The sequence below is a fragment of the Manihot esculenta genome, chromosome 14, assembly GCF_001659605.2.
Source record: "Manihot esculenta cultivar AM560-2 chromosome 14, M.esculenta_v8, whole genome shotgun sequence".
NCBI lineage: Eukaryota > Viridiplantae > Streptophyta > Magnoliopsida > Malpighiales > Euphorbiaceae > Manihot > Manihot esculenta.
Window position 1 is genome coordinate 645,634 of NC_035174.2, and position 15,806 is coordinate 661,439.

The 15,806-nt window shown below is 32.4% G+C and overlaps 2 protein-coding genes and 1 pseudogene across 3 annotated transcripts; 1 reads left to right on the plus strand and 2 right to left on the minus strand.

Moving 5' to 3' along the window:
- Positions 1 to 431: 431 nt before the first annotated feature.
- Positions 432 to 2,155, minus strand: LOC110599600. Its single transcript, XM_021736051.2, has one exon. The coding sequence runs from the start codon at positions 1,822 to 1,824 to the stop codon at positions 670 to 672; it is 1,155 nt and encodes a 384-aa protein (XP_021591743.1). The 5' UTR covers positions 1,825 to 2,155; the 3' UTR covers positions 432 to 669.
- Positions 2,156 to 2,649: 494 nt separating this feature from the next.
- Positions 2,650 to 7,906, minus strand: LOC110599760 (annotated as a pseudogene).
- A 2,964-nt stretch (positions 7,907 to 10,870) lies between these two features.
- On the plus strand, positions 10,871 to 15,777 carry LOC110631358 (proteasome subunit alpha type-2-A). Of its 2 annotated transcripts, XM_043950276.1 has the most exons (12): positions 10,872 to 10,985; positions 11,067 to 11,113; positions 11,233 to 11,309; positions 11,749 to 11,813; positions 11,922 to 11,968; positions 12,340 to 12,415; positions 12,866 to 12,933; positions 13,191 to 13,260; positions 13,729 to 13,814; positions 14,132 to 14,194; positions 14,789 to 14,854; positions 15,515 to 15,777. In XM_043950276.1, exons 2-12 carry the CDS (start codon positions 11,073 to 11,075, stop codon positions 15,561 to 15,563), a joined length of 708 nt encoding a protein of 235 aa, XP_043806211.1. In that variant the 5' UTR covers positions 10,872 to 10,985; positions 11,067 to 11,072; the 3' UTR covers positions 15,564 to 15,777. The 2 variants fall into 2 exon arrangements, with proteins under 2 accessions (XP_043806210.1, XP_043806211.1); XM_043950275.1 differs by having other exon boundaries at positions 10,871 to 10,985; positions 11,749 to 11,968.
- Positions 15,778 to 15,806: the final 29 nt, after the last annotated feature.

A 15,806-nucleotide genomic window follows, 5' to 3' on the forward strand; every position in this document is an offset into this window, starting at 1 on the left:
TATTGGTAAAAACTAAGACAAAAACATTCATAATGATAAAACCTGAGGACAAAAGTGTTTAATAATTAACATCAAAAATAGAGAAAAATAGTGAGAGGAACTAAAAGTATATGACTGAATAAAAAAATAGAGTTTAACTAATATAATTCTTAAAAAATATAAGAATTATATTAGTAATTTTGCTATGATAGAGAAACTAAAGAACAACTATATTGGATATATATATAATATATCCAATATATATATAAAAGAAAAACAAATAGGTTAGCCTTTTAGATTTGGATCAAGTGTCTTCCAAGTAGTATCTCTCCACTTGATAATTAGATTTTTGGATCTTGCTGGCGTTGAATTGCTATGTAATTATCTGGGACATTGTGGAATTAAATCACTAAGATTTAGTTAAAATTATTGAAAAAACAGCATCCCCAAGAGAAATAAAGGATAAAACCCCACGCAAGATCATATGGGATGAGTAACTAAAAATTAATTGTACAGTGATTAATCAACACCAAATGATCATATGGCAAAAAAAAAAATGCACACATTCGTATTTGTGCACCGCCGAAAATTCTGTAAACTAAAGTTCATCGGTCAAATCTCAAAATACTCGAAAAATCAATCCAAAAAAAAAAGGTTGTAAAAAATTATGAATCTAGTAGCCAAAAATGTTTAGAAAGGAAACCCTCTATGCAAACTTTTCTTTGAGGTTTCAGCCAATCGCTTTAAACCCTTTGCCTTTACATAGAACTCCATCAACTCTTCAGCAACATCCTTTGGATGACACCAAACAAATGCCTTCACGAATCGCTTTTCTTTCATCCTTAGTGCCCTAAACATCAGAGGTCCTTTAATTTGTGTGGAGAGACCCATGTCTCGTATTTTACCTGCAAGCAGCACCCGGGGCTTCAACACAGCCTCCAGATTATTTAAAAGCAAATATGGATACTTAAGCACCACAGTTGCCGGGAGCTTCATCGTGCCCACAATGAAGGTCATATTCCTTTGAACCTTGTCAACTGACATTGTCAACAGAAGGGGAGAACGCCCAATAAGACTCCAAACTTCTTCGTCTGTAAACCCAAACTTTTCAAAGTTCGCCACTTTTTTGCGGATGGTCTCAATCCTTGAAATACCCAGTAGAGTAACTACGTATTTATACATCTTGGAGTTCTTGCAAATCCCAGTTTTGCGTATGTACTCTATCTTCTCATCATCAAATGAGGTACGAGGAATCAAAGTTGGCCGTGACAAGAGCATAGGAATCAAATCCTTTTTACTAACACCCATACTTTCATATAATGCAACGGCAGGTTTAATAATATTATGGAAGTCATATGTAAGTAGCGAAGGATTCCTGATAATGGACTTAAGTAGCATTTCCCTTGACCCAAACAAATCCATAAAGTACGCCAGTCGTTCATCAAAGCAACGATTGATGCGACAACTAAGGAATCGAGGGCGACAATTGATGATCTTAACGAGGTCAGTTGAAGTGATACCTAAGCCCTGAAGTAAACTTAGTTTGGATTGAAGATGGTTAAGATCAGCATTGCGTATAGAAGGGCGGCGTAACAAAATTTTTAATATATCATTGTCACTACAACCCCATTTCCTAAGAACCTCCACAGAGTCCTTTGGTTCCTCTACAGCATTCTCCAAAACATTTTCAACTTGGCTTTGGCTTATTGTCGAATATGTGGCGAACGTGGAAGAAATGAAGAATAAAGGAGATTTATCGGTCGGGTTTCTATGCAAAGAGAGAAATCTTTGAGGGGTAATGAATAAGGAAAAGAACTTGACTAAGGAGTTGGGTTTAGGTTTCATGTCAATCTTGCAGTTGTGAGATAATGTAATGACGGGTCCCAAGGATTGTGACGGTGCTCTAAAGGATACAAAGTAAAATGAAAATTTCCATGGAATTGGACTCTAAACTAGATTGTAACTAAGAAAAAATAATAAATAACCTCTACAAGATGAGAAGAAAGTAGCCTTCATAGAATGCTTCTGAGCTCAATCTTTAATTTGCAATTTCAAACAGGACAATTTCATCTCAAGAAGCGAAAACAAAAGAATCATTAACAACACTCAAAAGGAGATACATATCATAGGTAACTGAGAAAAACAAGGTGATTATCTTGTATGAAAGGACGAAGGGAAGCACCTGGTGAGGAAGAGAAACGATACACGCGTTGAGGTGGGAAACTGGGAGAAGCTCAGCCAAGACAAAGCAGCGAAGATGGAGAAAAGGGGTTCTACGAAAATAACTCTCCCCCCTCCGAGGCCCTTTGGGCTTTTTGAGGCAAGCTTAGCGTTATATCAAATTAAATATTTTTATGCAAATAGTATTATAAAACAAAGTAATATATAAACTGATCGACTGGGTCAAATTAAGCAAAGTATTTATTCATATTCAATTTGACTCAATTATCATCATCAAAATTATAATTTATTTTGTGAAATAGCGTTGGCGAAAACTCAAAACTCAAAAATTTTTGTGTCTTTAAAAAACAATTTTAATATATTAAATATACTTTCATTTAATTTTAATTCGCTACGAAGAGATAAATGAACAACGCCATCACTTGAGATAGACCTTTAATCTTGGAAAATCTCCACTGCCCAAATTCTTTCTTTCCAAAAAAACAAAAATAAAGAAGTGTAATTTTTTAAATTTGATTCCTAGTTTTGGGCCACTCAAAACTGCATACAGAACTGGATGCGCCAACATATACATATCCAAATAATTCCAATGTGGGCCTTCCAGAGTCCAGAACTGCCTAAAAAATATCGCCTTTTTCACTGTGATAATGAAGGGAGGTTATGCAGTATAACTAATGTTGTGTTGCATAAAATATTCAAAAACTGTGGAAAGAAATTCCACAGATGGTACGCAGATCTCATCTTTTTTTGAACTTCTTGGACTTCTTATCCTTGATGCCTAAATATTTTTCAATATCTTCCTCACCATCTCCTCCGCCCTTCCTCTTCATGCCACCCGATTCTTTAATTTTCTACAGACACAAGTGTAACGGTGTATTAGGCTAAATTACACAATAACATGACAATAACAAGACACTTAACACTGACATATCCCAACCAAAGAAAGTCATCCCAAATGAGGGGAAAGGAAAACAGTTTTAACATTAAATTTGAGAAATAAAAAGCAAGCAAATTAGTAATTTGAGATTCTGATAACCAGAATTTGTTGGTCAGTTCTCCAGAATCCAGATTTAATAAACAGGCAAGGAAGTAATAGAGAATTTGAGGCTTTGGTATTAAAAGGGAGAAGCGGCAAAAAACTGCAGATAAAATACAACTGGATGCTAAGTGTTAACCATGGATAGAATATCCCAATATCAGCAGTTGCAGATTTAGAAATCAGTCGGGAGTCTTCTTAAACTTCATCATTCACAAAATGAAAACCAAAGACAAACTCCATAGGCATAGTTTTATGTTAATACCATCTGGGAAATTCTTTTGGCTTCAGTGACACGCTCCAGCAGAAGCAAGACTTGCTCTTCTTCAGGAGGAAATTCAGGTAACTTTTTACCTGGAACATATGATATGTTGTTTAGTCCACATAGTACATCTCAACCCCCAAACCCCATGAAAAGGAAAAACAAAAATAAAAGAACCAACAAATTAGTCTCAGCAGCAGTGTAGCATATCTAGCCTACCAATAAGCTTCTCTATCAGTAGATACCACTCTAGTTCATATTAATTCACCAATGAGATTGCAACCCCAGATCGTCCTGCACTGGCAGTTCTTCCAACACAATGAATGTAATCCTGCACCCACTCAGAATCAGAAAAGAATGAAATGATTAGAAATTCCTTATGCCGCTATTTTATTGTTAGAAATCCAGAAAAGAATTGTAAAAGAGCTGCAAAAAGTGGAAAGCAAGTGATGGCTACAACAACACAAGCATGTGGCAGATGGAGAACCTGCAATTTTTTTTTTTATTCTTCTCTTTTGACAAGTGATTAATCTTACATATAGAAATAACCAAGGGAGAAAACCTCCTGTATTTTTCGTTTTTGTCGAAGAAAACTCTTGTATTTGGAGACATATAATAGCTTCCTTTCATTGGACAGGCAGCATATGGTTTACAAAGGATTCAAGTCAGAAGTGTAACAGAAAGGTTTTAAATTTGCGTGCACACTGCTTAATTAAAGAATTATTAAAATACTCCCCCCCCCTCTCTCTCTCTCTCTCTATATATATGTATGATACAACCAATGTTTGAGTGCAACACTGACATAAAATTCCCATTACTAAAATACTAAAATAATCATGTATTAGCCAGTTTGTTATTTACATCTCCCAATCTATTTCATGAGATACAAGAGTAACCGGCTGCATGACATCAATTAGCAGGAATATCAATAGATCAGATAGAACTTCTCAACTGCAACAGGAAAGAATTTTTTTTCTTTTTGAGCTCACAGAGAGAATATTAAGAGCATAAGAAGAAAAAAAGAACACAGTTCTAAAATACAATAGACTAACTCCAGTTATAACGAACTGTGAAAGCACACCAGGAAAAGTAAAAAGGCTAACCTTTGAGTTTGTAGGGATATCATAATTAATAACCATATCCACAGATGGAATATCGAGTCCTCTACTGGCTACATCAGTGCATATAAGAATATTGCACTCTCCAGCTTTGAACTTATTTAAAGCTCCAAGTCTCTTCGACTGTTGCAATGTTCTACTAAAAGTGAGTTCCTATTTGATAACAAGGAAAAAAGATACTCTATACTTGTATAAGAAATCAAGCACAAATGCTTTGATTAAATCAGTCTTACCTGAGTCATATGATCATTAATCGGAATGGCCCTTAAACCAAGATTTCGAAAGACCAAGGCCAAGAAAGTAGTTGCATCACATGTTCGAGTAAAAACCATGGAAGTACTTCCAGACATCTCAGTCAGAATATATACAAGGTAGCAATCCTGTAATCAAGAAAAATAAAAGAACCCAACAAGTAATTAAATCAGCAACTAAGAAATGAAACAGCCCTTGGTTCATTGAGTTCGATTTGTGACACAAGTAATAAGCTTAAATTGCCAAAAATAGTTCATGTTGACTATTAATATTAGTATGTATATTATGAAGCCCAGCAGATCATTTAAAATTCAATCACACTTTAGTTGGACCTTGCACTTCATCAAGATCAATTCACTACACAAATGCAAACAAAAATCAGAGCTTATTTCACCTCAAAGGCTCAAACTTTTCCTTGCCCATAGGAAATAAAGAACTTAACATGTAAATCTCGCTAAGCATTATATGCACAAGATGGATTAAAAATCTTTTTTCTTTCCTCATAAAGTATAATTTGACATGAGGAATCCAGAAGGATACACAGACAGCCTTCATTAACTTGCATGGAATGTCCCATGATGCATGCTTTTCCAAAACTTTATTTTCTTCAACAGCTTCTGATTAAAACGCATTCAATTTTTTGGGTCCATCCTTTACTAAACTGTTTGATAAGAATAACCTCACTCCATAACCAGTAATGAACGACCACCAAATTACCCGTACCCCTTTTTCTAATAAAAAACATCCACTGAAGTAACCAAGCAATTGAAAAGGGACAAACCTTGTACTTGGCAGGGATAAAGCGATATTGCTGCTTCAGTGTGTCAACAATGGAATATTTAGATGCTGCTTCTATCTGAAAGAGTTGAAGAATTCACATGAGTTACTAGTAAGGAAAATGAGCATGGAGAAACAATAAGATGAATGGAAATGATACTACCATACCTTCACTGGATTCCTTAGACATGCCCTCTGAAGCTTTTTCACCTGCAAAAGCAAGAGGACAACTTTGTCAAACTTTCAGCCTTACAGTCCCTCCTTTCTTCATATTTTTTTTCAAACTCTTCATGACTGATCTTTCATTTCTCGAAATAGTACAATACAGTTAGAAAACCATAAACCATATGCTTTTACCAATATAGATTTCACTGATTGTAAACTATCATATGGTAGCTACTTCTGCATCATTAGACAGTACAGACAGGCTGCAATCTAAATAACACAATCTTTTTTTGTACCCAAAAAAAATCATAAGAACAATAATTTGGTGTCTGCTAAAGAACTCCTGCAAAAACCCTCAAAGCTTCATTATGTTTTGACCAAAGTACCACATTTACTACATACCTTTTTTGTCATAGTTGCAGAAAATAAATATGTTTTTCGATCCCTTGGTATAACCTTTAGAATTTCATCAAGTGTTCTCTCAAAATCCTCATTCAGCAACCTGTCTGCCTCATCTAAAACCTGCTCAATGTGCAAACAAGCAAGAAGCAGTTATTAATCAAATGCAGAACTTATAAATTTAAATCAGAACAGTGAAAGGAACATACCAAGTATTTCAGTGAGCGTAGAGAAAAGCCTTTTGTGTTTGATAAATGATCCACAAGGCACCCAGGGGTCCCAACCTATAATGAAGCAAGAAAAGGATAAGAAAATGAAGAAGCTTTTTTTTCCTCTTCTTCTCAGCATACCATATATTTGTTTAACATTAAGGGAGAACCAAAAGAGAAAAAAAAACACAAGACACCAAACAGTGTTGAACATAACCTTTATCAGGTTTGCAAAATGTTCAAAACACTTACAATGATGTGTGGCCGCTTTCCAAGTGCAATAGCCTGTTGTACCATATCTACGCCACCAACAAGCTATTAGAAAGAGGGAAGATGAAATTTTATTAGTCATGAAATTTAATTGATAAACAAGATATCATAGTTTTATGAATGTGAGAAATAGTTAGATCATAAAAAGGGGAGGGGGGGAACATATCATGTGAACATGGTATCAGTTGAAGTAAAAGCTTACCACAGGACATTTCACGCCGATGCCAGATCCCAAAGCTTCAAACTGCTCTGCTATCTGAATTGCCAACTCCCTTCAATACCAGTAAATGCTAATATGGAAAAAACGATCTATAGATATATAGAATTCTTAATTAAATGGAAAAGCTACTGTTTCACAATCAAACAAAACAAGGTAGCCGCAAAAAGCTTGTAGGAGACAGCACACAAGCGAAGAAAGCTTGCACAGATTTCTCCGAAGCTTCGAGAAGTTACTGTAATATGAGAAGAGCAAAAGCTCCTATTTAAAAAATATTAAAAAATAATCTAAAACTATTTTTATATAATTTAATCATAATAATATAAAAATAATAAAATAATTTTTCTGAAGCTGTTTTTTTTTGTAAATATCTAAAATGATATTTTTTCAAAAAATACTTTTTTGAGCCATCAAATTCAATGTCAAATACCCCAAAACTTAACTGCTTTTACTATGGCACAAGTCTCCTAGCAGCGTGAGAAAAATTTAAAACTTTTATTGTTTTATCCGAGTAATTTTGTATGACTCCTTACAACCACAAATATTGCAACAGTTAATATCATGCGAATATGAATATGAGAGTAAATAACAAAAAGAAAAACTACTATGGTGAAGCTCGATTAACGCAACAATGATTCATATAAGAGTAGCTAACAGGTTCTATTTTTTCCATATATTAATAAGTTTCATACGCTAAAAAATAAAATATAATCTAAATTTATATTATATAAAATTATAATAATTTTCATTTATAATTATTCAACTTTTTTTTTTTTTTTAAATAGGGGGTTGGGGGAGTCGAATTTTAAACCTTTCAAGACTACAGGATGCACTTTCCACCAGGTTAAATCTTGGAGTGCATAATTATTCAACTTTTATCACTCATTAATTATAATTACTAAACTTTAACTTATTTTAAAAAAATCACTCACATTTAAATATTTATATAAAATAGTCGCTTAAATAAAATTTCAGTAGAATTTATTATGAAATACAAACGTGATTTGTGTTAGGTGGTGATGACCCCTGAGTTCACCTCATCCCCGTCTAGGTTAGACCCGTGAAAATAGCCCATTGCCCAGAGATTCTCAAGCCATTCACGCCAATTGGGTTCAACCCACTAAGCCTCATGACCAGGTTCATCCGGCTCCCCTCATCAGGCTGGACACGCCACCCCTACTCCTTAGGCCGATTCCATTTAGGCCCTGCTCTACTCTCACTCTCCGGCCCAGCCCAAAATCTGAAAGAGAATCCGTCCACTCATCTTGTAGACCCGCCTACCCGATCCTGGAGAGGATCAGAGGCCGTTATGCATGGGACAGAGATCTGATTCCTTCGTACGTCCGTATCAGCGTGGCAGGGACAGGTGGTCTACTGGTATTCGTTCTATCGGCACGTCACTAGTGGACAAAAGAAAACCTATAAAAGGAGAAATGCTCTCGTATAGGTTTAAGTTTTTTCTAAGTTCACAGAACCCATTTTAAAACCTTATTTCTCTGGATCTCAGATCATCAGGTGATTTAAAATAATAATAAAATAATTTATTTATCATATAAAATAAAATAAAATATATTTTTTTCTACTTAAATAAACCATCCATATTATACTTTTTCATTGAAAATGATAGAAAATTCATTGAAATACAAATATTATAAAAAAATCTAAATGATAAAATATAAAAAATAAAAAAATGAGTTTTTATTTTATTTTTTTTAACTATTTAGTCTAAATCTTTTTATTTGTTTTAATGAAAAAAACTGAAAAATGTATTTATTTTTTATTAATTAAAATTTAATTCATTAAAAATACTATAATATTTTTAAAAATACGTATAAAACGAAGTAATAACTATTACTATTGAAATTTTCTTAATTTCATCAACATAATTTTTTTCTTTTTAATTTTTTAAATTGATAGGTCTGTATTTTTTCATCACATTAAAATTTAAAAAAAAAATACATTAATGCAAGTTATTTTTATTTGATACTTGCTACCAGCTCTCATGTTTTGTAATATCTGTATATCTTTTATATTATTTTGTATATTTAAGAATTTGTCTACGGGTATTTTTTTTTTATAAAATTAATTAAATATTTTTTTAATTAAAAATACATGAATAAATTTATAGAAAAATATAATCTAATAATTAATCTATAATTATTATTTTTTAATAAAATAATTGTATAATTGAAAATAATAAATATACATTATTAATATTTTGTATCATTGTATATAAATTATAAAATAAAAACATGTTTGAATTTCATTTAGAAAAATTAAAAATTTTAAGAGATTAATAGATTGTAATAATGAAAAAAATTTTAGAGACTAATAAATTGTAATAGTTAAAAAAAATTATTATTATTTTAAATTATATAGAATACGTCATGTATATATGTTTTATTGAAAAATTTATCGTTATTTTAATTAAGTGACTACTTCAGTAAAATATTTAAATATTAATAATTTATTTAAAATAAATTATAATTCAGTGATAATAATAAATAATAATTAAAATTTACTGACAAAATTAGCCTGTTAGATTATAAAGAGAATTAATTCTCTAGCCTTTTACCAGCGGTTGCTTTCCATCTTAATTATGAGTTAAGGTTCTGGTTGTTCGGGCCATAGGCTCATAGTTTTTGTATTTGGGCTGGCAACTTTTTCTTTCCTGGCCTTTTCTCTTGATGTAATCTTGTATCTGGGCGTAGAGTATTTCTAATCATTGATGAGTATTTACCTTTTGATTAAAAAAATAAAAAAGAAGAAGTCACGTTCGTTTTTTTTTGCTAATAAAAAAAAATTGCATTTGAAGACTGCGAGACCCAATGAAATTTACAATAAAAATTTAAAAAAAATATAAACTACAATACAACCAATTCAGTGATAACAATCCACGCAAATAAAATTTAATCACAATCTCAATTCAGTAATTAATTATTCATGAAATACATTTATAAGATATTTCAATGTGAAATAATATACATTGTAAAAACTATCATTGCACCAATTTCCTATAAAATATAATTGAGGGGATATTAAAAAAATTATATAAAATAAAACTCTATGGTAAATAAAGACTGAGTATAAATTTAATTATTTTTAATAAAGTATGAAATATTTTTATAATAATTAATCCACCACGCATATATCTAATGATGACATATATAATAAATTATAAATTATTAATAATAATAACGGTAATAAACATTAATTTTTTCATACAATATCTTCATTGAATTTATAAAATTATGAGGAAGAGGATTTAAATATATACCGAAAGTCTGAATGAAAATAAAAACTATTAAAAAAAATAAAAAAATTAGTAAAAATACTATTAAACTATAACCGTTAAAACAAAATTAATATCATATAAAATTAGTAAAAAATCAGGTTTATTTTATCAAATATATATATATATATATTTTTTATCTTTTTAAATATGCTAAAGAATAAGGAATGTAAGAGTGAAAAATAAAGTGCGTTTATTTTTAATTTTATTAATAAAATTTTTTATTATCAAAAAAAAATTAGCATTTGTCTTTTTTTTAAACGTATAATTAAAAATTAAAATAATAAAATATTAAAAGTCTCAAATTTATTTATATATATTTATTTTCGGATTAAATTTATGAGTGTGTTTAGTATCCGTTTTTAATCTTATTAATAAAATTTTCACTCTATAAAAATAATTAAAAAAACCAATTGAAGAAAATTTATATCAACAAGGACCATCAGCTTATAAATGTATCATAGCGGGGCGGTAATCACTGCTGTTGAATCACAATTCTCGGGTGCCAAAGTGTTGCCACAAACTCTCCTACCATCTACTAAAGCTATCTTATTAGATAATATTTTAGTATTATTTTCTTTTTATTTAAAATAAATAAATTATAAGAAAAATTAAATATATGTTTTTATATACACAACATAATCACGGATCAATGTTTAAATCCGTGACATGAATCACGGTAACATTAATTGTTTAATACGACAGCGTTTGAAACATCCTCGTCAGCGTCGAGGATTTTCCTTTTACACTGTCTCCCTCTGCAAGAAACCTCGTATAAGTCTAAGCTAGAGCTTTCTTCCTTTTGGAACTCCAGATTTGATATTCGACGTAAGCCTTCAAAAACCCTAGCCAGAATTCCTCCATTCCAGTCCTATAATTGTACACATTTGTTTTCCCTTTATTTTCTAGGGCAAAATGGGCGACAGCCAATACTCATTTTCGCTTACCACTTTCAGGTACGCCATTACAGATTGCCCACTGAGTTAAATTTTGTATTCCTTTTTTTTTTCGTTTAATTTGTCTAGTCTGATTTTATGCTTCTTTTCCCTCCTTCTCTCTAACACTAAAATTGCAGTCCTTCTGGGAAGCTTGTTCAGATTGAACATGCCCTAACAGCAGTTGGATCGGGCCAAACATCTTTAGGAATTAAAGGTAATTTGTCGTGTTTCCATCGCTTCATTGTTTTTTTCCTAATCTTAATATTTCCCTGTAATGGATATAGTTCTTTGTAAATTTAAATAGGATTTGAAACTCTCTTTGTTATATACGATAATTCAAGTTGTTTGAGCCGCTGTCTAGTGGAATTTGGATTGGTATCTTGCTCAATGGTGAAGCATTTCTTTTAATTGAGGTAAAATTTGTTTGCTGGTGGTGGCCAGCTCCAACCCCAGTGCAGTTAGGATTAACAGTTGATTGGCATGAGTGAGTTAGGAGTCGTACTTTATTTCCTAAAACAAAGATGGGGTAATTATTTGATTGATAATTATTGGTTCTTAACTCTTCCAACTGACTTAAAAGTTTTAATTCCAAATTGGTTATTATTGTGGCTTTTATTTATTGCTAGTGACATATAATCATCTTGTGGATGCAGCTGCTAATGGAGTTGTCATCGCAACAGAGAAAAAGCTACCATCTATTTTAGTTGATGAAGCATCCGTTAGACATATTTCTTCTTTCACTACCACTTTACTGATCATTCTTTCACTGCCATTTTTCTTATCTTCTTATTCTTATTCTTCTTCTTATTATTATTCTTTATGGCAGGTTCAAAAGATTCAGATATTAACACCTAATATTGGAGTTGTTTATAGGTTTGTTTTCTGATGCATGTTTAAATAGTTTCAAGCTAAGTTATTTTACTTTAGGGTGTATAATTGTTGCAGCATAGGGCAGTAAGCCTGGTCAGGATTCACAAATTTTGCTTCTATTTTTTTTTTCTTGGGGGAATCTGAATCGGGACCTAAGCAACCAATTTTTGGTGTCTTTGGTTGGTGGAATTTACGAATTAGGAGCAGGATTTCTTGTCCAATGTCTGATTGGAGATATTGGGTCAAACTTCTTTATGACATCTCATTATATGATTTTGCAAAGTTGGCTTGATTTGTTTTGATTTGCTCACTAGTGATTATTCCTCCTGCCCCTTTTCTTCCTTGTTGATGCACAGCCTTACTTGTTTTTGCAGTGGCATGGGTCCTGATTTTCGGGTTCTAGTTCGAAAAAGCAGGAAGCAGGCAGAGCAATATCATCGATTATACAAAGTACTCTGTGAAGTCCCTTCTTTTAACTTCAATTTGTGTTTAAGCTGAGAGTAGTTATTCTTGATTAATTCTTAAAAAGCTTGTTCATCCTTTAGCCTAATCCTTAATTTTCATCTAGGATGCTACTTTCTCCCTTTTTCTTTTCCTCTCTTTCTCTTTTTGTTATATGAGAAATAAGTCCATGCTAGTAAATTTTGTTATAATTATGTAAATAAAAAATCTCAACTTTATACATAAATTTTATGTAATTCCATATATATATATAAACAGTAAACTTTCAAATACTATAAGACTAAAAGCTTAATATTTATAATTATTTAGACCTATATTTTCCCATTGGGATTGTGTTCGTTTCTTGCTTGTGTTGTTATGCCTTGCTACTGCTTGTATAGCTGTCTCATTACTTTGCCATGCAGTTTGATATGATGAATTGATGATATTATTCCTCAGGAACCAATTCCTGTTACACAACTTGTAAGGGAAACTGCTGCTGTAATGCAGGAGTTCACTCAGTCTGGGTAATTACCACCTTTTCTTGTTCCGTACTTTTATCCCAACTGTTTTTAATAAAATAGGGAGCAAAATATCTGTTAACTCTTGTCTGGTCTTGTCCTTGTGTTTCGCATGAATTTACATCCTTTTTTGTTATCTTCTTATGTTTGGAGAAAGCAAAAAGATTTATCCAATGCATGAAGCAGATAACATCTTTTGTACATTCTACTATAGAAAGCCTTAATTTATATTTCAGACTAGTTTCTTATTTTTGTGTTGGCAGTGGTGTCAGGCCTTTTGGTGTATCACTGTTGGTCGCAGGGTATGATGACAAAGGTCCGCAATTATATCAGGTATTTCTATTTATCCTGTGTGGATTTGCAACTTTTATGTTCATCTTTTAAACTTACAACCTTGTGGAGAGAGATTTTCTCTAACCCTGTTGGAAGTTACCTTCCTAATGTGGTTGAGAGTCAGTTTGAACTTCTTTTCAGTACTTAGATTTGTTGTGGGTAGCACTTGACTGCTTCTATTGTTTAAATGTAATGTACAGTATATGGATAAGGAACATAATCACAAGAACTAGGTGTTCAATACCTCTCTTATTTGAATTGAATCACCTTTCTGTATGCCCTTATCTGGAGAGGAAAAATAATGGACTGCTAAAATGAGAAAAATCCTTAGGTCAAGCTATAACATTATTTGGAAATACAGCCTCCAGCATTTTGTTCTCTCAAATTGAACTTACTACCTTGAAGATCTGCCTTAAACAGATGGCATTATGATTTGATTAATTTCCTATGTTTCACATTTTGCTGTAGGTGGATCCATCAGGTTCATATTTCTCTTGGAAAGCTTCAGCTATGGGGAAAAATGTTTCTAATGCAAAGACTTTTCTTGAGAAGAGGTAAGCTTAATGGATTTCTGTCTGCATATCAATGAGAATTTTTTTTTGGCTACATTCTAGTAGTTGTGTTCCAGTATCCACTATACCTAATTGGATTTTAGGATCAATGGAGCAGCACATCTCTGTGAAATGGCCTAGTTTTAACTATTATTCATGTGTGCTTTAGCAGTATACATTGTCCAGGGGGATAGGGGCAAAAGAAGAAAAAAATCCATGGAGCTTATCCATATTTTCTTTAAATTTTCAAGAGTATGAGATTGCATTGTGGCTTGAGTTTCTACTATAATACTGGCAATCACTTTTTTTCTTCCTTTCAGGTACACAGATGATATGGAGCTTGATGATGCGGTTCATACAGCAATATTAACATTAAAAGAAGGGTGAGCCTTCAACACTTATGATATTCCAGTAGAGTTAGAACCTTTTTTTTTTCTTTTCCTTTTTGGTAATAAGAGTTGGAACTGTTTTAGGGTACATATCTTGAGTGAAAGGCAGTTTTCTTCCTCTCCCTCTTGTCATTGATACTAGTTCTTTACTATGTTTGTAATGTTTATTTTACCTGGACAAAACATTGTAACATTTCGGACTAATTGTGGTTTTAAAAGGGAAAAAATATAGTTCACACCAACATACAGAAATTCGGGTCCTAAATTGAATAGAATTGAGAAAAAGGATCTTGTAGCCCACTCTATGTGTTCTGGACATTATGTGTGGTTGAGCTTGTTTTACAGCTAAACTGTCAAAGTAGATTGACTCAAGTCTTAAAGTCTGAAACTGAATGGTTCATTTGTTTCTGCTCATGTTTATTGAGTATATTAATGCTTGATCAACACTTATAACTTGTCACATGCATTTAGTGTGATTGGATAGTGATGTGTGTCATTGCATGAATCATCTCTTGATGAAATAGAATAACTCTAGCTTTTTAAGGGTTAAATAACATCAAGTAACATTTCTTCATGCATCCTTTGTAGGTTTGAAGGACAAATCTCTGGTAAAAACATTGAGATTGGCATAATTGGTGCGGACAAAAAATTTCGGTAAGTAGCCCCCCTTTTTTCAATTCAATACATGTAAAGGAAGTCATCACTATAAAAAAAATTTTTCTCTAATCCTTCTTGTTTTATCATAGTTGTCCTTTCTTCTATTTTTTCTTAAAAGAAATTAAATGGATGGAACTTTTTATGGGAAGCAAGATGGTTGGTAGGTAGAGTGGCTTTACCGACCCGGTGTTTGAAGCTGAGGGTTGAGCTCAGCTAAAAGTCATGCTTGGGTGTCTGAACTTCGGGGTTTTATTTATTTAAAGGTTTTTCCCCATAGTTGTTATTTCTTGCCTCATTAATTGTTAAAATTCCATGAAATCCTCCAATGATAGTGGATGAGTTGGTTGGTCCTTTTTGGTGTGGCGTGATGACAGATTTCAAATAACTAATGAGTACAGTACTTGAAATGACACAATATAAAAATGGGAGTATTGGAGGATATAATCACACCAACATTTGGTAGCTAATGTTCCCAAATAGTTAAGATTATGGGATCTCCATCATGATTCATTAGGCCCTTGGATAAAATTTTAATAGGGTTTCCGGAAAGGAGAGCTACCTACCCGCCTTACAGCTTATTGGATATTTGGATGCATGAAAAAAGAAATGAAAGCATTTGCCAGACTAATGTGTTTTTGTGCGATTGTTTCATTGCAGGGTACTGACGCCAGCTGAAATTGATGATTACTTGGCTGAGGTAGAATAGCCTGTTTTTGTTCTGCTGTAGCTTGAAAGGATTCGATTTTTTTCCCCTGAGATAGAAATTAAGGGAAATTAGTTTTCAACTGATCAAACACTCGAGACTTTTCTGTTGGTCAGCGGTTGTAGTTATTGTTCCCTTTTTTCCGTTTCGAGACCTATTGGACACGAGTTTACTGAATTTATTGCTTCAAACTATGAACAAAATTCCTTTGGCAAAATGCTTTCTTTCATTATGTGTGTGTTTAGA